We start from the raw sequence: 26663 nt of genomic DNA, 5'->3' as shown, positions 1-26663 counted from the left end.
TTTCGCCCCAGCGCTCCGAGCTCGGGCGCTGATTGGTTGGCGGGGGGGGACGGGCGGGCCCTGCGGCCAATGGGAGGCGGGGGAGGGGGAAGGCGGGAAGCGGCGGCGCCGAGCGCGGCGGGGGAGGAGTGGGGTCCATGGGAGGGCTTTGGGGGCCCCTGGAGGGGATTGGGGGCTCTAGAGGCAGTCGTAAGGCAGGATTGAGGAGTCCTTGGAGTACATATGGGGGTCCCTGGACGGCATTGCGGGTCTGGGGGCGCTGAGAGATGCCCAGGGAGTTTTGGGGGTCCCTGGGGTGGTTTTGAGGGTCCCGGAGAGCTTGTTTGGGATCCCCAGGGAAAGGTTTATGGTACGGGGAGTGTGGTGTGCTTCTGGGCATCCTGGAGGGGATTTGGTGGTCCAGGAGGATCGAGAGGGTCGTCATGTTGTTTGGGTGGTCCTTGGGGTGGTTAAAGTGGCAGAGAGCTGGGATCCCTCTGACAGAGACCCCCAGTCTCCCCCATGGTCCCCCTAAATCTCCCCTAGAAACTCCAAGTCCTCCCAGGGACCCCCAAATCCCGACAGGACTCTCAACTGCCCTTACATCCATAAGCCCATCCAAGGGAATGATACCAAAATTGGCTGGAAAATAAACTTTCTAACACAATTTTAAGCATTAGAGAGCATGCATTCTTTATCTGTGCAGGACACACCAAAGGCTTTCTCCTTTAATCTGATGTGTGTGGTGAAACTTTACAACAGGGTATGGTCCTGGAGGGACCACAAATGAGTTTCTGTTGGTCGCATTCACTGAATGCTTCCATATTACGGGTGACCTTTGCTTGAACATTTTCTTTGGCCATGCGCTGTTGCTTCTTGGTACATAACCACAAAAAACCCACCACATTCCTCATTACCTATTTCTCCACTGGCTCCAGTTATGTTTGTGATCCTCTGTGCATAACTTTACATCCCTTCATCTTTTTTGCCAGTTAGTCTTTAAGCTCCATCCAGCACCTTCAGGGCAACTGAAAATTTTTCCATGTCATTTATCAGGAACCCCAGCACCCTTCCAGGGACCCCCAGTGCGCCCCAGGAGCTCCCATCTCCCTGCAGGAACCTTGTGGTTTGGGGAGTTCAGAGGGCTGAACGGATCCTCAGGTTGTTTTTGGGGCTCTCCATGTGGTTTTGGGGGACCTTGAATGATTTTGGGTGGTCTCTGTCTCTGGACAATTTTGAGGATCGCTGTGGGGTTCAGGGATTCCCCATTTTTATGTCTTCATTTGAAGACAAAAGCCCTTTAATTCTCTGTTTACCATCATCTGTCCTGGCTCCAGCTGATTTTTTTCAGGTTTTTCAATCATTTGGGCCAGAAGTTCCCATTCCCTGGAATTCCCCTCTGGGGCTTGGGTCATTAATTTTTAGTAGAAAACATCTGGGTTTGGTCTGTCCTTCCCCCGGGGTCATGGGGCCGGAGGGTACCATGGGGACAGTGATTCTGGGAGTTCTGGGAATTTGGGATGATCGCCGTGGGTCCCACACCTGTTATGACGTCCCTGTGAGTCCCACACCTGTCACAATGTCCCTGTGGCACTCACATCTATCACGATGTCCCTGTGGGTTCCACTCCTGTCACGTCCTGTCCCTGATAGGATCCGGCTGCCAGTTCCCAAATTCTCTGGAGCTGTGGGTCATGCCCCCTTGGCTCCTCCCCCTCTCCTCCATCCTGGAATTCTGCTGAATCTGCCCAAATCTGCATGGTTTGGCTGTGGCTGGAGTATTTTTATGTGGTATAAAAAGAGTGATTTGGGGATAAACACTCTGTGTCTGCAGGATCCTGGGAATTCAAGAGCCAAGGGGCCGGTGAGTGGGGAAGAGGCTTCATTCCCTGTTTATTCCTGGTTTTCCTTATTGTTTGGGAATGGACAGAAATTGAAGATATTTTCTGCCCAGATTTCAGATTTTTTTACTGTTTCCCTTCCCCAGTTTTGTGGCTGTTGCCCCCTTTTCCCCACAAGTTTCCTAATTTTAACCCTTTTCAGGATCTCCAAATAATCCTTTGTCTTCCAAAATGTTGGGTTTTAAACACTTGTTTTCCCCCAATTTTTTTAATCTTTTGCTCATTTCCCCCCAAATCTCAGATGTCTGCCGTTTTGTGCACTTTTTCCCCAAATTTCAGATTTTTTGCCCTCGTATCCAAAATTTGGTGGGTTTTTTTCTCCCTTTTTGTGGCCAAATTGAGCATTTGGGAGGCTTTGTGTGGGACAAGGTGAATGAAGTGTTTTCCTGGATGTTGAACCCCATTTCAATCCAAATTTGGGGGATGTTGGGCAAAAAAATAACCATTTTGACCAAAAGTAGGGGGACTGGGGGAAAACCCCATCCTTTCCATAAAGTTTGTGTGTGGATTTGATGGAAATGGGGTATTGAGGTGGCATCAATATGAGGGGTTGGTGGGAAGGGCGTGTCAGCATTTTAACCCCATTTTGACATGAATGTAGGTGATCTGGGTTAAAATTCATCTGGTTTTAGAGTGAATCTGATGAAGATAGAGACTCTGATGTGGCCTCAAGGTTGGGGGGAGGATGGGGGTGGGAGAAATGGCTGCCTCAGCTGTGTAATTCCATTTTGACCAAAATGGGGCGTATTGGGGGGAAAAAATATTTTGACCAAAATGGGGCTATTTGGGAAGCAAAACCATTTGGGGAATTCAGGGGCAAACAATTTAGGGGATTTTGGACAAAATTCATGGAGTTTGAAATGGATTTGGGGGTGGTGAGGGCCAAAATAACCCCCAAGAGGTTTCCATGGGGTGAAAAAAAGGCATTTGGGGGTAATTTGTGTGGCATTATTTGAGGCTTCTGGAGACATCTCCGATTTTTTCCCCATAAAATAGCAACTTTTAGTGATTTTGACTGTTTTTCACAGGGATGGCACAAGATGGGATCTGGTGGTTCCTCCTTCCCTTCTGTGGTAAGCAAACCCCCTGTTTTCCACACAAAATCCCCAAATTTCCTGGCTTCGGTACTTATTTCCAGGCTTTTTACCACAGGAAATGAAATCCTGAATCCCTGGGCTTATTTTTGCCTGAAAATTCCCCTCTTCCCTCATTCTGCATTTTCTCCAACAACCTTTCAGCTGCAGATTTATTATTTTTAAGAAAACCCCCCTTTTAAAATATTTTTTTCATCTAAAAGCCTTTAGAATCTTTATTTTTTGTTATTTTTCATGAATGCTTCATTAATTTTCTTGTTAAAAGTCCCTTTTTCCTCACTTTCTACAGAAAAAAAATAACATTTCATCCTGGTTATTTCTGTTTATTTTCTTTGTTTTTGTTTGTTTGTTTGTTTGAGCTAATATTCTAATGATCAGTTTTAGTATTTTTCCAGGATAAAACCCCAAGATTTATATGCTGGTATTGTATTTTTTTTTCCTGGGGAAAAAAGATCTATTCTAGGAAGGTTTTTATATTATTATTTAAAAAGTAATTTTATTTGTTTGTTTTTAATAGAAGCAGTTGGTTCTTAAAAAAAACCCCTTTTATTTCTTATTTCCCTGTGTGTTTTCTAATTTTAATTAAAACCTCTTATCAATCCAATTTTTAGGTAATGTTTTAAAGAAAATAACTTTTATTCCCTTAATTTTTTTTAAATTATTTTATTTTTATAATTTATTCATTAAGGGGAAAAAGCCATCCCAAACTGAGTTTTAGGTTTCATATGTTTTTAAAGAAAAAAACCTCATTCACTCTGTTCTAATTTTTGAATCCCTAATGCTCATTTCCTTGTTGATGTTTCTTCAAAATCCCCCGTTTTTAAAAAAACAACACTTTTTTCTTAATTAGTTGAGGAAGCCTTCTTTAATCCTGTTTTTTATTCACAGTCAAACCTCTTTATTCCAAATTTTTCCCTCAAGATGCTCCAATTCCATTTTTTTCAGAAAAAAGATCACCCAAATTATCTCTTTTTACCCAACATTCCCGATTACCTATGTTTAAAAAAAAAAAAAGAAAAAAAATCCTTATCACAGACTTTTATATATAGACCGAGTTTTAGCCAATTTTTATTTTATTTTCATGGGTTTTTTTCCCGACAATCTCAAAAATTCCTTTAAAAAAAATAGGAGAAGGTACCCACTCTTTTTAACCAATTTTGGGGCAAAAGAGGCTATTTTGTTGTTTTGTAGCATTAAAAAGTCCCTGAAAATATTTTTGATCTTTAAAAAATACCTTTTATTTGTTTAGGTTTACTTTTATATATTTTTTAATATTTTATATCTGTGTTTCAATTTACATTTAACTTATATAAAATACTTAAAATTTTAATTGGCTAATAAAATAAATAGTGTAATTAACATAAATTGATTATTAGGACAATAATTGCATATTAATACTTATCTATATTTTTATATGTTGTGAATATATTAATAATATGAATACGCTATAATAGTTATATATGAATGTACAATTTAATCTCTACTGTAATTATTTAAAAATACAATATATGATCTATTGTTCTGTAATTATGTTGTTATTCTCATTATTCTTGTGTTGCATTGTGCTTTGTGTTATTTATTGTCATATTGTTTTTTACGTTATTTATTTTTGTCGTAATGGTTTGTTCTGTACTCCCCTGTTCTCCTGACAAACGTTATGTTCCCAGGTTTGTCCCTGCCCCTCTTCCCTGTCAATCCTCCCATATTCCTCCCATTCCCTCCTACGGGCCCTGCCTGTCATTGCATTGTTCCTCCCGGCTTCTAGAGAGTTCGGGTAAGGACATCGAGTGATAGGGCAGGAGCCAAGGAAGCTCCTCCCTTTATGTTCTCATTGGTTTCTTTTAATGTCCCTCCAACCCTGTTCCACACCCACCTTTTCCCTCATTGGATGCTGCATTGTCTCCTCCATTAGTCCCTCCCCTGTACTTAATCCCAGAGCTGAGCGCCCCGGGTGGTTTAGCTGGAGAGACTCCCTGAGGTTAAGATGTCCCCGCGTGGGGCTCAATAAACACCTTGGACTTTTCCCTCCAACTGAGTCCGACTCCTCCCTCCGTCTTCGGTGAGGCGTCTCCCGTGATAAGGGGCAAACCCCCTCTGCCACTCCTCTGGTTCCCAAAATCCAGAGGAGTGTTCCCCGACTGATGGCAGTGTCAGAGCTAGCCTGGGTGAACGGAGCCACTGCTCCGGGAAAGCCGCTGTGACATTATTGATTTGCATTTTTTAGTAAAATTTTCTGTGAAAATTCAGTACAGAATTATTTAAATGTTTATATGGATGTATAAAAGATGTGAAATATAAAAACATTTTATATATTTTGTATTTATATAATACATTAGTGTATTTATTCATATAGTTCACTATATATTGCTGTTATATGTAACTACATCCAGATATTGAGCGGTATTTACAAAATATACAATAGATATAAATTACTATAAATATAATATGTACAGCTGTAGATTATTTTACAATGTAATATGACATAGAGTTGCATTGTATTATATGAATGACATTATATTATTGTATTGTAATGTAATTATAACTGTATGCAATTAATGAATATTTATTTAAACACAATTATATATAATTTTTGTGCTAGAATGTAATATCCACCATTATAACTGTTATATTAATGACATATAATGATAGATTATACTGTAATATAGTATAATATAATGGTATATTAATTCTATTGTGATCTACAGTATATTCTCTCCCGTTGTAATTTTGCTCCTCATGGCTTATTTTTGCATGATTTTTATCTTTTTTTCCTAAACCATTTTTATGAAAAATAAATAAATAAATAAAACTCTCTATAATTTTATAGAGAAAATATGAATTATCTACTATTGTATATAAATTTAAAAATAGCACGTGAATTTATTTTCTACTATGATTAATGCTGAAATAATTTCAATAATCACAGCAGTTACTATTATATTACTTTAATCATTTTTAATGTTTATGGATTTGGATTAAATCTTTGCTGATATTCTATTAAAATTAGGTAAAAAATAATGGAAAAAATACTACCATATATTTAAATATAAGTATTGGACATTACAGTGTTATAATTAATAGATCTGTATAATTATAACACAGAAAACTATATAACCAAGTTCTATACTGGATAACAAGTATAATAGTACAATAACATGCTAAAAAAGTAATTGACATGTTTTTACTGATATATGAGTCCTATATTATTAATATTTTATCAGTGTGCAAATAAGTAGTAATATACCAAAGTGCATTACATAATACTATTAATATATCAACAACACAGGATATAATAATTAAATATCTAGTCATACTGTTATATTAGGGATAGTATTTTATATAATTAATTAGTTAATAATACATTATTTCATATTATTAACATATTTATAGATTTTAATAATTTGTCAATAGAATATATAAATAAGAGTTTAATATGTATAAATTAATATTTATAGTTTTATTCAAATATTGTTTATTAACATAATAAGCTAAATATATTTTCTATTATGATTTTATATAAAAATAGACAATAAATTGGATACTGCAGTCATATCTTTAATGTAATGCCAGTACAATTCCTACTATAAAATAGGAAAATTGATATATAAACACATACAAAATTGATGTTAAAAATATCAATATAAACATATAGAAGCCCCCTTTATATAACACCCTTGGTTAATATAAAAATTAAGCAAGGCCCCCTTTTTCCCTGTTTTCACAGTGCTCTCCAGTGCCAGCTACCGAGGCTGGGAGTTCCTCGCCGTGTTCCCACAGAACGATGATGAGTCTCCCAGTGCGCACCTCCAGCTGCTGCTCACTTCCTATGGCCCTGCCGAAACCCAGGTGTCGGTGACGCTTCACGGCGGCTCCATCACCCAGAACGTCACCCTGGGGCCAGATGTCACCGTGCCCTTGCCCCTCCCTGCTAACCTGGAACTCACTGGAAGCTGCACTTGCCATAAAACTTTGGTGGTCCGGGCCAGCACTGACATCTCTGTGGTGGCCGTCAGCACCAAGGGCTACACCGTGGGTGCCACTGCCCTCCTGCCTATGGAGTCTGGGCACCAGGTATTACGTGGTGACACCCCTTGGGAACAACACGTACGGCCTGACCGAGTTTGTGGTGGCCGCTGGCGCCGCCACCACCGCCGTCAGCATCACCACCACTGCCACATTCCACTATGCTGGGGCCACCTACGCCCCGGGCGCCGTGCTCCGCCTGTTCCTGCAGCCCTACCACAGCTTGCAGCTCCAGAGCAGCCAGGACTTCACTGGCACAGTTGTGGTGGCTGACACCCCTGTGGCTGTCCTCAGTGGCCACACCTGTGTCAAGGTGTCTGCTGGCTTTGACTTTGTGGTGGAGCAGCTCTTCCCAATGACAGCGTGGGGGAGGAGCTACGTGGTGCCACCCAACCCGCTGCAGACAGACGTTGACTTCGTTTATGTGGTGACGGATGAAGACAACACCATCACCTACAACACTGGGAGCGGGAATGCCACTGTGGCCATGGTGGCAGGGGAGGTACAGACCTTTGTGGTGAACCATAACTCCCACCTGTACATCAATGCAGTGCTGGCAGTGCAGGTGGTGTTTTTCTTCAGCAGGTCGTCTTGGCAAGATCCCTTCCTCCTTGTTGTCCCACCTGTCAGCGCCCACTGCACTGCGTTCCGCTTCAGCAGCGTGCCCAGCCAGTACAACCATGCTGTCCTCATTGCACCCACCACTGCCACTGCCACCACCACCCTCAACCATCGGCCAGACAAGACCCTGGCATGGCAGGCTATTCGTGGCACAGATTTCTCCTGGGCCAGCATCACCGTGAGCGCAGCGATGCAGAGCGCGGAGAACTCGCAGGTGCCTATTGGCCTCCTGGTGTTTGGGTTCCAGAGTCACACTGGATACGGCTTCCCTGGGCTCTGTGCTTCCAGTGAGTACAGTCAGTCCATTGTTGTGTCACTCCAATGGTTGGGTGTTGTCAAATTGACCATTTATGGGTTTTCCCCTTTTTTTCAGCCCCCATACCGCTCTCCTGTGAGGATTTGGTGTGCGAGGAGAGGTGTGAGATGGTGGATGGACAACCAGAGTGCATCCAGGAGACTTTCTCCACCTGTTGGCTCGCTGGTGGGCCACACTACTGGAGTTTTGATGGAAAAACCTACACCTTGACCACCATCTGCAATCCCGATCCCACTCTTCCTGCCTTCTCTGTTGAGGTCAAAAAGGAGGAAAAGGAGAACTCCAAAGTTTCCTCCATCGGCTCCATCACTATCCGTGTTGACAACGTCACTGTCACTGCTGTCCAGCCAGAGAATGGGATGGTGAGAGTAAGGAAGAACCATCATCATTCCCAAATTCCAAGTAATTTTATGGAATTTCACTGAAATTGCTTATTTAGCAATGATCTTGAGAGTCTTTTCCTAAATAATTCCAGGATTTGCTGGTGTGCATGGAAACACTTCATGTCTTCTTAAACTCCATGTATTGCCCAATTTTGATGGGTTTTGGTTGTGTTGATGGTTGTTGTCCTGCAGGTGAACAACCACCGCTCGTGCCTCCCCATCTCCCTCTCCCATGGGAAGCTCCGCATCCACCAGAAGGGTAAATCCATGTTGATGCAATCACATTTTAACCTGAAGGTCCTCTACAACTGGGACGATCATGTAGTGATCAAGCTTCCAGCTGCTCTTTCTGGAAAAGTCTGTGGAATGTGTGGGAACAACAATGGAAACCCCCAAGATGATGCTCTCTCTCCTGATGGAAAACAGGTGTGGGACATTGTGGAGCTGGGGAGGAGCTGGAAAGTGACCAGTGAGAGCAGCCACTGCCAGGACAGCTGCGATGGCGACTGTGGGCGGTGCAGATGGGACCAGGTGGTGACATACAGGGCAGAGACCTGGTGTGGGAAGTTGTCTCAACATTCTGGGCCATTCCAATCGTGTCATGACACTGTCAGTCCCAATATCTACATGAAGAACTGTATCCATGACCTGTGTGCCAGTGAGGGGCATCATGATGTCCTGTGCCACGCCCTCCAGATTTATGCTGATGACTGCCTGGAGGAGGGGATCAGCATTTCTGATTGGAGTACGACAGTGGGATGCCGTGAGTAGAGGATGGTCGAGTGAAAATACTCCTTGGGGTGGGCGGAGCCTAATTAATGTGGGACTGAAGATTCATGGGATCATGGGTTGGGAAAGGTTATGGCAGCAGATCTGAGTAGGAAGGCCATGGAAGTCCAGGGAGATTCCAGAAGTTCCATGCAGAAAGTCCATGGAGTCTCTAGAAAATCTGAGCAGGAAGTCCATAGAGACTCCAGAAAGTCTGGGTAGAAGGCCTAAGAAGTCTGTGGAGACTTCAGAAAATCCATGGAGACTCCAGAATATCTGTGTAGATAGTCCAAGAAGTCTCTCCTACCATGTGCCACTCTATTCTGACCACTGTCTTCCTCCCTGTCCAGCTCTCACTTGCCCACCCAACAGCACCTACAGCACCTGTGGCCTCACCTGCCTCCCTACCTGCAACATCCCCGCAGTGTCATCCAGCTGTGCTGCTGCCACCACCTGCGTGGACACCTGCGTGTGCCACGAGGGCCTTGTCCTCGATGGCAACACCTGCATACCCCCCTCTGAATGTGGCTGTGTCTTTCGGGGTCTCTTCCATGGCCTTGGCGAGGAATTTTGGGGCGACCTCACTTGCACCCAGCGCTGCGTTTGTGACGCGGAGCGGCGGCAGGCAGTGTGCTGGGATTCTGGTTGTGGCACCAAGGAGGAATGCCGAGTGGAGGAGGGGATCCAGGGTTGTTATCCCAAAATTTTTGGGGTCTGCACTGCTGTTGGAGCCACCCACTACAAGAGCTTTGATGGCAAGAGGTTCATCTTCCAAGGGACCTGTGTCTACCTGTTGGTTGGGTTATGTGAGGACACCCCAAATTTGGTGGGATTCCAGGTATTGGTGCAGAATGGCCACCGGAGTGACAACCTCATGTCGTCCATTGCCATGGTGACAGTCAAAGTCTACAACAAAACCATCAGCATCAGCAGGGAACACCCTGGGAAAATCATGGTGAGTTTATGAAATGATCCCTTACCTTTCCACCACATTCTCCATCTCATCCTGAACCTCATCCCATTAACGAGTGAACAAATCTGAAATGTAATTAAATCAATTAATTAATGCCAATGGGAGCAGTCCTGTAACTGATTAGAACATTTAGACAAAAAAACTTTCTAAAGCACCTTTTGAATCCCAAGAACTGGAAATTCTTGGTTCCTTAACCACAGATTTCTCTCTTACATTTTCAAATAGCAATTGGCAAGAGAATGATCCTCCAAAGTACAATGCTACTCCCAATTACCCTGCTTACAGAAACTCAAGTTTCTAGTGAAATTACTCAGATAGTTAGGGTAGACTTTCCAGAGTTAACCAATATATACAACAATTGCCAAAAGGATATTAATTCATTTGTGGAAATAGGGCTTAGCAGTCATTCCATTGCTCCTCGAAGGTAGTCCATGCAGTATTAGACAACTTACTGTGTTAGCACGTAGTGCTAAAGAAGAAAAAACATAAAAGAAAGAGATTTACCCATCAATATAAAGAAAATCGTTTTATGCCCTAGAAAGCTGCAAAGAGGGTTTCAGCAGGTTTGTTAGTACCCCAGCTTGCTTCTGCCATAGCATTGAAGCAGTCAGATGAGGTTGGATGTTAGCTGAGCAAACAAACCAATGCCACAGCTACCGCAGTCAATAGTATGTTGACAGACGTCAACAGTGTTAGACATGCTATCCTTCAAAATCAAACAGGAGTTGATTCTTTTATTGGCACATGGGCACGGTTGTGAAGAATTTGAAAGACTGTGTTGTATAAATTTGACCATTCAGAGTCCACCCACAAACAACGTTAAAAATGGAGCGATTTGACAAATCAAATTAAAGCAGACAATAGATCATGGTTAGAGGATTTGTTTGAAGGCTAGAGCTTTACACCTTAGTTAAGGGAGCTTTTCAAAATATGTTTATATGCATTAATTGTTACAGCCACAATGTTAATGATAGTGCCTTATGTAGTTAACTATGCATAGCAAACGGCAACAAGACCATCAAAAAGGTCTTTTCCGTTCAAGAGAGAGGGGGAAATGTGGGAAATGGATTTGTAAAGAATTCTCAAAGCCTGACAGAAGGCTCACCTAGTATGCATTTGCATGCAAACTTCAAGATAGAAAATGCTGACTTAGAAATGCCGTGGAATAGGACAGACATTGTTGAGAGAGAAATAGAACTAGAAACAAGTTTCAAATGGTGGCCTTGCAAATAAGACTAGATACTTTGGAGAAATAAAACTATGAAAGATGCCTTGTAGTGAGACCCACAAGGGGTAATTTTAGATAGCTGGCTTTAAGGCATTGTGTGGCAAAAGCAGATAGGACAAGAAATGCTTATAATGTAATGTAATTAAGAAACAGTTGGCTTCTGATTGTGATAGCGTGAATTATAACATCTGTATTGTCTCACCCTTCCCATGAGACAGAAAATAGAATAAAAGTTTTTAAAATGCCTCTCAGTTGCCCCATCTCTGGGTCAGAAAAAAGTATAATCCGGCAAAATGGGTGTTCCAGCTGTTGAAAGCAGAACTGGAATTTGCCATCAGACCCAAATGTTATCAATTTTGATGGTTTTCTCCCCAGATCGATGAGTGGTTGATCAACCTCCTCCTGGGACTTGGACCTTCTCATCCTCTTGAATCCCAAATTTAATTAAATTCAAAATTTAATTAAATCAATGCTTTTGTTTGCTCTGGCTGTTGAAAATAGTTTACCATCAGACTGCAAATTTGGTCACTTTTTATGGTTTTCTCCCCAGATTGATCAGCAGCTGGTCAATCTCCCCTATTACTACAGTGAAAGAAAGATTGTTGTCTATCGTGACGGGCAGGACGCAGTGGTAGAGACCAATTTTGGCCTCATTGTCACCTACGACTGGTACAGCCACGTCACCGCCACGGTGCCCAGTGGCTTCGCCAACGCCCTGTGTGGGCTCTGTGGGAACTACAATGGCGCCGCCAGCGATGACATGAGGATGAGGAACAACCATGTGACATCAGACCCAGATGCCTTCGGGAGAAGCTGGAAAGTCACGGATGCCCCAGGATGTAGTGAGAGGTCAACAGTGGAATGTTCCAGCACTGTTGCACCTTCCTGGCTGCAACAGAAAGTATCTGGGATGGGGTGTGAAATTATTTTGGAAGCAGATGGACCCTTTAGAGCATGTCATGGTCATGTTGACGCCCACCAGTACTTCCAGAGCTGCATCCATGACTCCTGCCTGTTCCCTGATCAGGAGGAAGGGATGTGTCCAACCATTGCCCTCTACGCCAACACGTGCCAGGCTGCTGGTGTGTCCATTGAGAGGTGGAGGAGAGATAATTTCTGCTGTAAGTAGGGATAATGGGAGGGATTTTCCTTGCACAGTATTCAGAAGATCCTCAAGCCTGCTCCAAATCCATGTATGAACAACCCAGAGGTGGGTGGGAATCCAGTGGGAATTCCACCCAAAGTCTTGGTTGATCCCATAATCCACCCACAAGAAACCCTTCCTAAGGTAGAAGTTGTCTCATCTGGAATAATTTACCCCCTCAAAATCTCCAGTTTCCTGGTGTTGGCTACAAGATGGGTAATTTCGAGGGCGAACCACCAAAAAATGCACCAATAGTGGAATTGAGTTAAAGGGATCCATTTTGGATGTCAGTTGAGGACCCAGTGTGGAGCAATCCCATTCTTTAAGTGAATGTTACATTTTTCTCCATGAAAATGTGGGAAGTTGGATGGTTTAGCAGTAAGAATTGCTATTGTAATGGGCGGAGATATTCTTTATGGATGATCATTGGATCATCTTCAGATAATCATTGGATCATCATTTGATGATGCCCCTCATCGCATCCACAGAGAGACAAATTGAGGGTTTGCCATGAAACTGGGCTAAAAAACTGCATTTGGTGAAGTTTGCACCTGAATTCCAGGCAATTTCCAGGCCTTGGACTGGAATTTCCTGGTTCCTCATGAATCCCATTGTCTCCCGGCAGATATTCCCTGTCCTTCCAACAGCTCCTATGAGCTCTGTTCGCACACCTGCAAGCGCACCTGCGGAGCTGACTCTGCCATGTGTCCAGGGCGGTGTCGTGAGGGCTGCACATGTCAGGACGGCTTCATGCTCAGCGGTGATGAGTGCGTCCCCACATCCCACTGTGGCTGCAGCCACCATGGAGTCTACTACAAAGAGGGGGAGACGTTCTACCCCACAGAGCAGGAGATGTGCCAGTGCCTCTCTGGTGGCACTGTGAAGTGCCAAAATACTTCCTGTCCTGCTGGTGGCCCTGGGAAGGTCATCGATGGTGTCTTCCAGTGTCCCCTGCAGGTGTCCAGCACCTGTGTGGCCACAGGTGACCGTACCTATGTCACCTTTGATGGGATGGCCTTCAACATCACTGGTACTTGTTCCTACATCCTCACTCAGACCTGCACAGGTGACAACGTGGCATCATTTATTGTCACAATCCAGAAGGAGGCACGGCAGAAGGGGAAGGTCTCTGGGATACAAGCGTTGTCTGTGGCAGTCTATGGGGTCACCTTGACCTTGAAACAAGGAAAGGGGGCAGATGTCATGGTAAGGTGGCACTTTATGTTCCAAATCTCATGGGATCCCCCCCAAACTGGGCTTCTTCGATGGAAGGAACACCTCAGGCCATGTTCAAGCCCAGTCCATACTCCCCCTACTTTTTCTATCTAAACAAGATCCATAAATACATTAAAGCTTTGGTCAGAAGGTGTTTCCCCTAAATTTTTTGTTCTACCTCAGTCAGTTCCGAAACTGTGTTTCCTTGATAAGGGGAGCCCTCATGCCATCTCCAAGACTAATCCATTCTCATCCAAACTTTTCCTTCCAAGTGGGATCCTCAAATCTGTCAGAATATTGTTGGGAAGGTGTTTTCCCCACATTTTTTATCTCACCTTCTCACTGGAGGTCTCTTCCTTCTCTGTCCCAGGTGGATTCCATCTCGCATCACCTCCCCACCACCCTGAGTGAGGGACAGGTCCAGGTCTATGTACATGGGACAGGTGTCCTGCTCCGCACTGACTTCGGCCTCGTTGTCCACTATGACCTCGTCCAGCACGTGATGGTCACGGTCCCCCAGACCTACATGGGGCACCTGTGTGGCCTCTGTGGCAACTACAATGGCCAACGCAATGATGATTTCCAGCTGTCCAGTGGCCAGCTGGCTCCAGATGCAACAGCTTTTGGATCTGCGTGGAAAACAATGGATACACCTTGCAATGACAGCTGTCCCAAGGATGAGTGTCCCACCTGCACAGAGGAGAAAGTGGCAGTCCTCCAGAAACCCAACTACTGTGGCCTTCTCACGGCCCCCGAAGGTCCCTTTGGCTCCTGCCATCGCATGATCGACCCCATCCCATATTCCCAATCCTGCATCCATGACCTCTGTATGACGGGAGGGGACACACGTGTCCTGTGCCAGAATATCCAGAGCTATGTTACCATGTGCCAAGGTGCTGGAGTCACTGTGGGGGCTTGGAGGACACCATCTTTCTGCCGTGAGTTTGGGAGGGCACAGGGGCAAATGTCCCCTGTTTGGGGTTGGGAAGGTCTCCAGGTAATGATAGAGTTTGGGGGGGGGAGGGAGGGGCACAGGTGGGGAATGTTCCCTGTTTAGGTATGGGTGACAGTGGTGACACGCAGGACATGGGATGATGGTGATGGGATGAGCTTTAAGATTCCTTCCATTACAATTCAATCCACGATTCCATGAAAATTCCAGCCCTCACCTGCCCGGCCAACAGCACCTACTCCCTTTGCACCAACACCTGTGCCAACACCTGTGCCGGAAATGCCACCACCTGTCCCCAAACCTGCACTGAGGGCTGCCAGTGCCACCAGGGCTTTGTCTTTGATGGACACAGATGCATTTCCAAGGAGCACTGCGGATGCTTTCGGGATGGAGAATACTATAAGGTAGTTTTGCGGGCCTTTTTTCCTGGTTTTAGGCATTTATGCCTTTTTTCCCTTCAATATTTTCCTATTTTTATACACTTGCTTCCTTTTTTCGTTTTTTTCTGACCTTCTTCTTTTATGTCCTTACCTATATTTCTCCTGCATTTATTTTCCCTTGTGTCATATTTTTCTGCATTTACCAATGTTTTCATGATGTTTTCTCTCTTTTTTTTTTTTTCCTGGCTTAATGTATTTACATTTTAAGGATTAATTTCCTTCCATTAAAAAATAATTTCCCCCTATTTTTATGCATTTACACCTTTATTTCTTGCATTTTCCCCTATTTTTTTGTCTCATTTTCCCAGCATTTTTCCCCTTTCCATCCCCCTTTTTTTACGTCATAGTTCCTCTGCATTTCCTTTCTTTTCCTCTATTTTTAGGCAGTTGAATCTTTTTTCTTGCCTGTACTTCTCCCTGTGTTACGCATTTGCATTTCTTTTTCTGCATTTTCCACCTTTTTCCTATATTTATGCTTTTCCACAGCATTTCTCCCCTATTTTTATGCGATAATGTTTTTTTTTTTTTTCCCCTGCATTTCTCCCTTTTTCCCCTATTTATAGGGAAGGTATGTATGGAGATCCCTTTGCCTTGCAATTTGTTCACTATTTTCCCTATTCTTCTGCACTTACGTCTTTTTTTCTGCATTTTTTCTTTTTATCCCCTATTTTCATGGATTTCTCTTTCTCCCTTCTCCCTCCCCACAGCCCCATGAGATGCTTTTCAGGGATCGCTGCCAGCGCCGTTGCACCTGTGTCCCAGGCGAGGGCCTTACCTGCCATGAGCACACTTGCACTGAGGATGAGTCTTGCGAAATCCAGGAAGGGGTCTTAGGATGCATCAATAAAAGTGAGGAAAAATGAGGGAAAAGGGGGGTTTAGATGCAAAGTGGATCTGGGGCTGCTTGAGGGGTTTGACTGTGGGAAAAAGGGAAGGGGAGGTAGAGGGAACAGAATCCTGTGTCTGTCACTAAGGGTCAGGAATGGGACAATTCTTCTGATGCTTTCTCCCAAGGTTTCTCCCATCCCATGGCTTCTTCTATGGTCTTTCCCATGGTTTTCCTCATTGTTTTTCCCACGGTCTTTCCCATGGTTTTCCATCCCATGATTTCTCCCCTCCCATGATTTCTCCCATGGTTCATTCCATGGTTGCTCCCATGGTTTCTTCCATGCCGTGACTTTTCCTGTGGTCTTTCCCATCTCACAGTTTTCTCTCTCATGTGACTTCCCCCCACGTTTTTCCCCCATCCTTTTCCTCAGCCCATGGCTTCCTGCAGTGTTTAACTCCTTTTCACCAGCCCATGGCTCATCTCTCTCTCCCTCCCTTCCCAGACCCCTGCAAGTCCCTGCAGTGCCGCCCCAAGGAGCGCTGCCGGCCCCGCGGTGCCCAATCCCGCTGCGTCCCAGCCCTGGTCGCCACGTGCTGGGCATGGGGTGACCCACACTTCCGCACTTTCGACGGCCTTGACTTTGACTTCCAAGGAACCTGCACCTACACCATGGCCGAATCCCATGGGAATGACCCCGGGCTGGTGCCCTTCAGGGTTGAGGCCAAGAACGACATCCGTGGCGGGATCCAATCTATGTCCTACGTCTCCTTGGTCAATGTTGACGTCTATGGACAACGCATCTCCTTCCGCCAGAACGAAGACGGAAAAGTCCGGGTGAGTTGGGTGGAAATGTGAGAATTTGGGCTTTTCCCCCATGTTTTGCTTCATCCAGCTCTTCCCTACCTCCTTCTTCATCCAGCCAGTGGCAATGTTATTTTGGGATCAATCAGTCAGTCTGGGAGGTGGATTGTTGAAATGTTGGGATATGTCAGGAATAAAAAGTTGAGAAATAGTGGGAACCAAGTATGGGGAATAGAATATTTGGAAATGTCAGGAACAGAATGTTGTGATAAGATTGGAATAAGATGTTGGGATTTGTTCAGAATAAAATGTTGGGATATGTTAGTGTAGTGGTTTTATGTTCACTAAATTCTGGTCTTAGTACTCCCTCTTTTTCTGTGGGAGAGAGACTAGGAGAAAAGCAAAGGAGGCTCAACCTTAAAAATGAATAAATAGTTTTATTAACACATACTAAAAGAATGGAAAAAGAAAGTTGGGAAAAAACTAAAAATAGAATGAAACTTTAAAAATATTCTTCCTTCTCCTCACAAACTGTTCACTGTCTTACAAAACAACGTAGAGACAAAACTTGTGATTTTCAATCAGTTTTACTATTTGAAAATAGTATTTCATTACTTTTTTAGGAGAAGAGTTTCTCTTAGAGTTATGGATCTTACTGATAACTTAGTGCAGTTCTCTTGTGGGTTTTTAACTATCATAAAAAACAGCTGCCTGGAGAAACCCTCCTTTATGACCCCTCCCATTAGCAGTTTCCTAAGCTGCTCATGGGTCATGGGTCTTAGACTTTTGCATATTGGGGTGTCAGCTTTTAAAGATGAATAACTCTAAAGGGAAAGGATTCTTCATCTCAAGGTACAGAGATATCTTCTCACTTCTTTACTGGTGCAGAGAGCTTCTCATCTTTATCTCTGTTCAAGCATCTTACAGGATTAATGTTACTTAGTTCATCACAAACACCTTTGCTCAAATCCACACAGAGAGCTAAAACAATCATCTCCCCAAATGCATATCTTTCCTATGATTTAAAAGAATAATCTAAATACAGAGTTCATTTCTATGGCTCAATAAGAATGGAACAACAACAAACTCTTCAACTCTCTGCCCTAATAGTTTTTTCACTCTTGCTCTACTGACTTCATGCTGTTTCCTTTTTATGTTCACTCTGTTCCTTTCTTTTCTCTCTCAGAGAAGGGCTAAGTTCTGGAAGTTTCATGTTGCTAGGAAAGGATTAAATCTGCCTAGAGTCTCTTTTCTCCTGCAGTAGCTCATGGTATTAGATGTTCAAGGGTACACTTGTGAGGGAGGAAGAACTCACACAGAAACATCAGAGATCGGAGCACCCAGGCAGTCTGGAGTCACAAAAAACCAGGCAGGATCATAAATGCCTTTTCGGCCCACCCATCGGTGTAAATCGGGGCAGTCTCAGCCTAAATGGTGCCCATAGGCGTTATCAGGGGCCCAGCAGAGATCTCCCTGCTCCAGGGAACTTTAGAGAAAGTACTTGTTGTAAAGCAGCTACCTCTCCTTCCCCCTCCAACCCAGGAGCTGATAGAATCCGGCCAGGCCTCAGGCCAGCTCCCCTCCAAAAGGCGGGGAGCAGCAGGCCCAGCTCGATGTTACCTGTCTCTCTCTGGCCGAAGGAAAGCCCACCTGCAGGAAATCAAGGGGTTTTATATTGTACTTCCCAAAGTCATAGCCAACAATTTTTAGTGGTTAAAACAGGTGCTAATGTTCTGATTAACTCTCTGATAGGTCCCTGTCCTTTCTAAAGCAATTTCCAGGTCCTGACCTGGAAAATCATTCCACATTCCTCTATGACTGAAAAACTAAACTGTACTAACCCATGACGGTTAGCAATAAAACGGGATATGCGAGGAATAAGATGTTGAGATAAACTGGGATAAAATGTTGGTGTGTCTAGGGAATAAAATATAAGGGTATTTCAGGAGTAAACTGTTGGGATGAAGCAGGAATAAAATACTGTGGGATGTTTGGATATTTTGGGAATAAAATATTGAGTCATAGTGGGAGTAGAATGTTGGGGTATGTAAGTAACAAAATATAGGAGGAATAAAATGGTGGGATATGTAAGATGTAAGATGTTGGGATATGATGGGATTTAGTGTTGGAATATGCTGGGAATAAAGAATTGGGATATGTGGGGAATAGAATATTAGGATACATTTGGAATAAAATATTGGTGTATGTTGTGAATAAAACATTGAGATAACCGGGAATGTTGTGCCATCGGCAGGTGAATGGGGAGGTGACTCTGCTCCCAGTGCTCCTGGCAGATGGGAAGGTGCGGGTCCGTCCCAGTGGGCTCCGTGTTGCTCTGGAGACAGATTTTGGTCTCCGAGTCTCCTATGACTGGAACTGGCACCTCCTGATTGACCTCCCCAGCAGCTACTTCCGCCATGTCCGCGGCCTTTGCGGGAATTTCAACCTCAAGCCTCTCGATGACATCCCTGAGGCTGGTGACAACACCACTGCCATTGTCACATGGGCCAAAAGCTGGAAAAGTGCTGACTCTGAGGCCAACGACCCAATTTGTTGGGATTATTGTGATGGAGCGTGTCCAGTGTGTGATGAGGAGAAGAAGGAGCTTTATGGTGGGAGCCACTATTGTGGGATCATCAAAAAATCCTTCCAGGGACCCTTCAGAGCATGTCACAACATAGTGAAGCCTCATGATTTCTATCGCAACTGCCTGTTGGACCTGTGCCTGAGCAATGGGGCGAGGTCGATCCTCTGCCAGGTGCTGGAGACATACGCGGCAACGTGTCGGAAACACGGAGCCATGGTCCATGACTGGAGGACACCATCAGGATGCCGTAAGGGCTGAGGTTTTCTTTGAGAAGGGAAGGAGCCAGAGTGGGGGAGGAGGGGCATGGAGTGGGATCCATCCTGGGTTGAAGCCCTCAAATCTCTCAGGTGATCCTTGGAAGTTCTCCAGAACATTCTGGTGCTCCAGCTGCTTCTTGCGTCCCAGAACCCACCACACCTTTCCAAGAATCCATCCCACATTTTCCAGATCTTTCCCACATGAGCCAGGCTCTTACCCTTGTGTCCCAGATGCATCCCACACCCTATCTAGAATTTTTGAGACTCTCGCCACATGTTCCAGGCCTTTATCCTTGTGTCGCAGACCTCATCCTGTGCATTCCAGAGCCCCTGCTGCATGGCCCAGACCCCTGCCACATGGCTTAGACCTCATCTCACTTTTCCCAGTCTCTTCCCATATTTCCCAGACCTTCCTCCTTACAGTCCAGATCCTTGTTTTCCAGACCCTTCCCCATGTTCAAGACCCTTTCCCAATCCCCACCAACTCTGTTGAATGGTGTCCACTCCCCTAATCCCTTCCTCATTCCATTTTCCTCCCACTGCAGCCTTACCTTGCCCTGAAAACAGCCACTATGAGCCCTGTGGCAGCGCCTGTCCAGCCACCTGCTCTGACTGGGACAATCCAGCCATCTGTGACCAGCCCTGTGTGGAGACCTGTGCCTGTAACACCGGCCACGTGCTCAGTGGCGGACAGTGCGTGCCAGTGTCCCACTGTGGCTGCACCCGTGATGGCCGCTACTACCGGCCTGGCGAGGAGTTTTGGGGTGATAACACCTGTCGCTCCAGGTGCAGGTGTGACATGGAGCTGGGAATGGTGGTGTGCGAGGACTCCGGCTGTAAGCCGGGTGAGATGTGCACAGTGGTGAAGGGCGTGCGGCGGTGCGTGGCCAACAGCCGCTCCATCTGTGTGGCCACTGGTGACCCCCACTATACCACTTTTGATGGGCGTCGCTACGACTTCATGGGTACCTGTGTCTACCTGTTGGCTGGGCTCTGCTCCACTGACTCCACACTCATTCCCTTTGCTGTCACTGTGGAGAACAATCACCGTGGCAGCCACCTGGTCTCCTTCACCAAGGTGGTCACCATGGAGCTGTACAACATGACCCTCAGCCTCAGCCAGGAACATCCCCGGAAAGTCAAGGTAGGGATGAAGGAGATGACAGAGGTGGTTCAGTCATTGCATGGCATCTGGAGAGGGCTCAAGGTCATGGAATGGTCTTTAGGTGCATTTCAAGGTCATCACATGACATCTGGGTGGAGTTTCAAGGTCTTTGTAAGATGTTTAGGTGGGTTGTGAAGTAATTTCAAGGTCATTGGGGTGGTGTCCGGGTGGCCTACAAAATCAGCTTGGTGGGCTTCAAAGTCATTGCATGGTGTCTGGGTGGGCTACAAAGCCCTTTTGTGGCATCTGGGTGGGTTTCAGGGTCATTCCATGGCAGTGGGTTAGGTTTCAAGGTCATTGTATGGTCTTCAGGTGGGTTTCAAGGTCATCACATGGCATCTATGTGGCCTTCAAGGTCATTCTGTGACACCTGGGTGTGTTTCACCTTCATTGTGTGACCTCATGCCACCCACTACTTTCTTTCCAGGTTAATGGTGTCCTATTGGACCTTCCTTTCACCCACAACCAGCAGCTCCAGGTGTCCCTCCGTGGCGTCCACGGCTTCATCACCACTGATGCGGGTGTCACTGTCACCTTTGACTGGTACAGCTACGCCCGTGTCATCATCCCCAACACCTACGCCGGCGCCGTCTGCGGCCTCTGCGGCAACGCCAACGGCGACCCCCGTGATGACTTTGTCACCCGCGATGGCCGCAGTGCTGACAACGAGACCCACCTGGGGGACAGCTGGAAGGTCGGCGAGGTCCCTGGGTGCTCAGCTGGGTGCAGTGAGGGCTGCCAGGTGTGCAGCGACGCCCAGAAACGTGCCTACCGTGGGGACAAGCACTGCGGGCTGCTGGGGAAGAAACGGGGGCCCTTTGCCGCCTGCCATGACATCATCGACCCCGCCCCTTACCTGGATGACTGTCTCTTTGACGCCTGCCTGTACGAGGGACACCAGGACACCGTGTGCCAGGCCATTGCCGCCTATGTCGCTGCGTGCCAGAGCCAGGGCGCTGCTGTGCGGCCATGGCGCACACCGGCCTTCTGCAGTATGGGGAGACTTGGGGGCCTTGGGAGAGTACGGGGGTTTTGGAGGGCAGAGAGGGACACAGAGGTTAGGCAAGGAGTTTTGTGCTGTCCGTGGAGGATTTTGTGGTCTCTGGCAGGGGAAGGGGGGTTGGGGCTGTCTGTGGGGGGGCTTTGGGGTGCCCATGGCAGGTTTGAGGTGTTCCCAGGGGTTTTGGGGTCTCCACGGGGAGCTTTAGGGTGTCAGTGGGGGTTTTGGGGTCAACACAGACTTTTGGGGTGTCTATGGAGGGTTTGGGGTCTGCAATGAGGGAGTGTTGAGGCTTAGATGGGAGGTTTTGGGGTTCAGACAAAGGAGTTCTGGGATGTCCATGGGGAGCTTGGGAATTTGGGGCCTGCATGGGGAGTTTCGGGGCCTGCATGGGGAGTTTTTGGGGGCATCCATGGCAATCTGGGGTGCCCGTGAGGGTTTTGAGAGCTTGCAGGGAGTTTTTTTGTGTCCATAGGGGTTTTGGTGTTTCCAACCGTTCTCCCTTCCTGACAGGCCCCATGTGCCCCCCAAATCAGCACTATGAGCTCTGCGGCTCCCCCTGCCCCCCCACCTGCCAAGGCAAAGCTGGATCTCAGGACTGCTCTGATGCCTCCACGTGCTCTGAAGGTTGTTTCTGCGATCCCGGATTTTTCCGGAGCGGGGAGGACTGTGTGCCCCTCCCCCAGTGTGGCTGTGTTTTGGAGGGCCGCTACTACCCCCAGGGCGTGCAGTTTTACCCTGAGCCCCCCTGCACTCAGCGCTGTGTCTGCTCTGAAAATGGGGGGCTGGAGTGTCACCCCGCTCCAGGCTGCTCCAGTGACGAGGAATGCTCAGTGCAGGATGGGGTGCTGGGGTGCCACCCCCGCACCTGCCGACAGTGCCAGGTTTTGGGGGCAGGGGCTTACAGCACCTTCGATGGGCACCTGGGGTATTTGGGGGGGTCCTGCACCCTCCTGCTGCTGCAGTTGGAGAGGGGTGAGCCTGAAGAAGAGCTGGAGCCTATTACTGTGGCCGTGGAGCAGGAGGACATGCAAGTGCAGCGGGTGACGGTGACGGCACACGGGGTGACTGTGGTGATGGACAGGGGACAGCAGTGGGAGGTGACGGTGAGTGGAGGGCCCGGGGCCTTGGGGGTGCAAGCCTTGGTTTTGGGGGCAAAAAAATATTTGGGGGGCAAAGAAGGGGATGGAAATGGGGTTTTGGGAGGTGCAGCAGTGAGGAAAGGCCTGGTTGAGGGTGAAAGCTCTGACTTTTGGGGGTGCAAGCCTGGTTTGGCAGGTACAAACCCTGTTTTGGGGGGTAAAGAGGGGTTGGGTGAAGAAGGGAGTGAAAATGGGGTTTTGAGGGACATGGTAGTGGGGAAGGGGTTATTTGGGCATGTAAGAGCTGCTTTAGGGGTACACACACCACTTTTGGTGTGCACTCTGGGGTTACAGACCCTTTCTGGGGTGCTGAATCTGGGTTTGGGGTGCAAACCATGATTTTAGGGTTGAAAACTCTTTTTGGTGTGTAATCACCATCCCTTTTTGGGATGTAAACCTTGAGTTTGAGGGGCACAGATGGAAGTCCAGACCCTAGTTTTGGGGGTGCAAACCCTGTTTTTGGGGATGCAAGCCGTATTTTGGGAGGTTAACCCCACTTCCCTTTCGGGATCCTCACCCTGTCTCCCCTCAGGTGGATGGCGAGCGTCACTTGCTGCCGCTGTGGCTGCGTGGGGACGCGGTGGGGGTGGCGCAGGTGGGGTCCCACCGGCTGCTCCAGGTCCAGGGGGGCCCCAAAATCCTCTACGACGGCAACGCGTACGTGGTGCTGACGCTGCCCCCCCCATCCCGCCGCCCCCGGGGGCTCTGCGGCAACTTCAATGGGGACCCCAACGACGACGACGACCCCGCCGGGGAGGCCCTGGGCAGCTCCCCCCCAAACTGCACCCGCCTGGCGCCCGCCCCCAGCTGCTCCCCGGCCCAGGCGCGGCGCTGCGCGGTGCTGGCGGACCCCGAGGGACCCTTTGCGGGCTGTCACGGGGCGGTGCCGCCCCGCACGTACCTGCTGACCTGCGAGCGCCAGGTGTGCGGGGCAGGCGGCGACCCCTGCCCCGGCTTTCAGGGCTACGCAGCCGCGTGCCAGGCTGCCGGAGGCGCGCTCCGGGAGTGGCGGGAGGCTGCGGGTTGCCGTGAGTATATGGAGGGGTTGGGAACTTTGGTGGGGGGTCGGGAATTCGAGGTGACAGGAAGTTTGGAGTTGGGAATTTTGGGCAATGAGGTTTTGGGAGGATGGGAATTTAGGGATTAGGATTTTTGTGGGAGCAGGAATTCTGCAGGGAGTGGAAATTTTGGTGGGGGTGGGAATTTGGAGATGTGGGGGAGTGAAATGGAGCAGGGGCTCATTGCTGCATGGAAAAAGGGGCACATGTCTGCATTACTAAGCCCCCGTCTAGGGAATGCCCAAATCACAGCCCCAAAGGACACCCCCCCCCCCCCCCCCCAAAATGGGAAGCCTGTGTCCCATAGTGGAACCCTGTGCAACTAGCGCCCCCCACCAATGTCCTCAAATGGGAGCCTCATGGGGCCACCCACCCCAAAAATGGTATGGCATTGATCCCAGGAGACACCTGTTGACCCCAGATGATCCTCCAGTAGCCCCATTGACCCCTTTTGTTTTTTCCTCCCTCTCCCAGCTCTCACCTGCCCCCCCAAGAGCCACTACCAGCTGTGTGCCCGCACCTGTGAGCACACCTGTGCAGGTGTGTTGGCTCTGCCCCCCTGCAGCGAGCGCTGCTTTGAGGGGTGTCAGTGCGCCCAGGGGCTGCTGTTCGATGGGGCCCGCTGCGTCCTCCCAGGGACCTGCGGCTGCCTCCACCAGGGGCGCTACTTCCAGGTGGGTGTGGCCCCAGTGCCTCCCAATAGAGCCCAGTTCCAGCCCCAGCTCCTCCCAGGCTCCCCATGTTGATGCCGGGTCCCTTCAGGGTGCCTTCCACAGTGATCCTAGTCCTTCCCAGTACACCCCAGTTCTCCACCAGTCCTTTCCAGTTCCCTTTCCAGTGCCCCCCATGGTCTCCAGTCCCTCCCAGTACATCCCAGTTCCTTCCCGTGTGGCCTACCCAGTGTCTCCAATCCCTCCTAGTCTCCCCAGTCCTCTCCAGTTTGCCTCACAGTATCCTCAGTCTCTCCAAGTCTCTCCAAGTGCAACACAGTTCCTCCCCATCCCTTCCAGTCTGCTCCAGCTCATCCCAGGTCCCTCCAATGTGCTTCCCACAGTGATCCCAGTCCCTCCCAGTACACCCCAGCATCCTCCATGTCACCACTTCGCCCAAACACATCGCCCAGTGTGTCCCCCTTTACCCCAGGATCTCTCCTTCCCTCCAGTCTCCCCTCATATTCCCTGTATTGTCCACAGTTGCTCCCAGGGCATTCAAGTCCTTCTCCACTTTCCCCTACAGTGTTCCAAATCACTCCCAGTTTGTCTCTGTTCCCCCCACAGTGCCTCCCAATATATCCCAGTCCCTCAGTGGTGGGACTTAGTGTCCTTCCCAGTGTCTCCCAGCATGTCCCAGTGTCCCTCTGTGTCTCCACCAGTGTTTCCAGTGTCCCCCAGCAGGTCGCAGACCCCTCAGTGTGCCCCCCATGGGGGACGTGGGGGTGTGTGGGGATATGGGCACACACTGGGGATGTGGAGACACACAGGGGATATGGGAGACAAGGGCCTCCTTCCCTTCTCCCACAACACCTCACAGCATCATCATCCCCATTTGTTTGGCCATTTTAGGCCACTTTTCCCCACTTTCCACATTTTATCCATGGAAAACAGATTGCTGAGACCATCCTGACTGCTGACTGCTCCCAATCCTGCACCTGTCGGGGGCCTGGGGGCCTCCAGTGCCGCCCCTTCACTTGTCCCTTCAGCCACACCTGCGGCCTCCGTGATGGCACCCGCACCTGCATTGCGCACCCGGGGCGCTGTGCCCTGTCCCCTGCCACTCGCTTTGTCACCTTTGACGGCGTCACTGGGGCCACCCTGGCCCCCGGCATCTATGTGGTGGCCAGCGTGTGCGACCCCCGGGACCCTGCATGGTTCCGGCTGCTGGGGGACATCAGGGACATTGGGGACCAGCCGGCAGTGGTGGCACTTCACCTCTTCACCCCCCACAGCCTCATCACCGTGCGGAGGAACAGGAAGGTTTGGGTAAGTTGTCACCACCCTGGGTGGCACCCAAAAATGTCACCACTGTGTGTTGGCACCCTAAACATCCTCCTGACCTTCATTTTAATAATAATAATAAAAAATCATGTTGTTTGTTTTTTTTTTTTCCCCTAATTTCAGACCAGGTAAGAGTCCTCATGGGTTGTCCAATCCCACCAGTACCACAGATGTTCTTACCTTAATTTTGCCCCAAATTGCTCTTTTTCCTCCCCAGTTTCCCACCAGTGAAGTGGGTGATGGTCACTAAGAGACATCCTTGAATTGACACACCCCATAATTTTGACCAAAATTGCTCTTTTTTCCCCAATTTCATGTCAGAGAAGCACTTACATGGGTTGTCCCTCATCCTACCCCCATCATGCCTTGACGTATCCCAGTTTTTCCACAAACTCATTCTTTTCCACCCAGATTCCTCCAAATACCCTTCACCTCTGTATAACCCCAAATCTCCCTTTTCCCTGTAATTTGGTGTTCTCCAGCTCAACGGAGTCCCTACCCCCCTGCCCTTGGAGCTCCCGGGACCATTGACCATCGTGGAGACGCAGGCGACCCTCCGGATCAGCCGAACCCCAGGATTTCTGGTGGAATTGGGTGCCAGGGGGGTGACAGTGGAGGTGCCCAGGGAAGCGCGGGCGACGCTCTGTGGCCTCTGCGGCGACTACGACAGTGCCACCAGCAATGACCTGCGAGGGCCCGACGGGACGGCGACGAGCGATGCGCGGGCACTGGCCGAGGCCTGGCGGGCGCCTGACTTCACCCAGGTGGGTGACGCTGGGGAAGGGGTGTTGGGG

At 48.0% G+C, this 26663-nt stretch overlaps 1 protein-coding gene across 1 annotated transcript; it reads left to right on the top strand.

Moving 5' to 3' along the window:
• Positions 1-1444: 1444 nt before the first annotated feature.
• LOC120747597 (IgGFc-binding protein-like) lies at positions 1445-24621 on the top strand. Its single transcript, XM_058424288.1, has 18 exons — positions 1445-1457; positions 6698-7044; positions 7094-7904; positions 7991-8301; positions 8509-9079; positions 9435-10039; positions 11836-12406; positions 13055-13635; positions 14015-14582; positions 14807-15000; positions 15744-15885; positions 16368-16699; positions 18921-19500; positions 20056-20654; positions 21103-21667; positions 22189-22781; positions 23350-23845; positions 24350-24621. Exons 1-18 carry the CDS (start codon positions 1445-1447, stop codon positions 24619-24621), a joined length of 8151 nt encoding a protein of 2716 aa, XP_058280271.1.
• The last annotated feature ends 2042 nt before the right edge of the window (positions 24622-26663 follow it).

This window comes from Hirundo rustica, assembly GCF_015227805.2.
Source record: "Hirundo rustica isolate bHirRus1 chromosome 33 unlocalized genomic scaffold, bHirRus1.pri.v3 SUPER_33_unloc_1, whole genome shotgun sequence".
In the NCBI taxonomy this organism is placed as follows: domain Eukaryota; kingdom Metazoa; phylum Chordata; class Aves; order Passeriformes; family Hirundinidae; genus Hirundo; species Hirundo rustica.
Note: the sequence above shows the minus strand (reverse complement) of the source record. Positions and strands in the feature narration are given on the sequence as shown.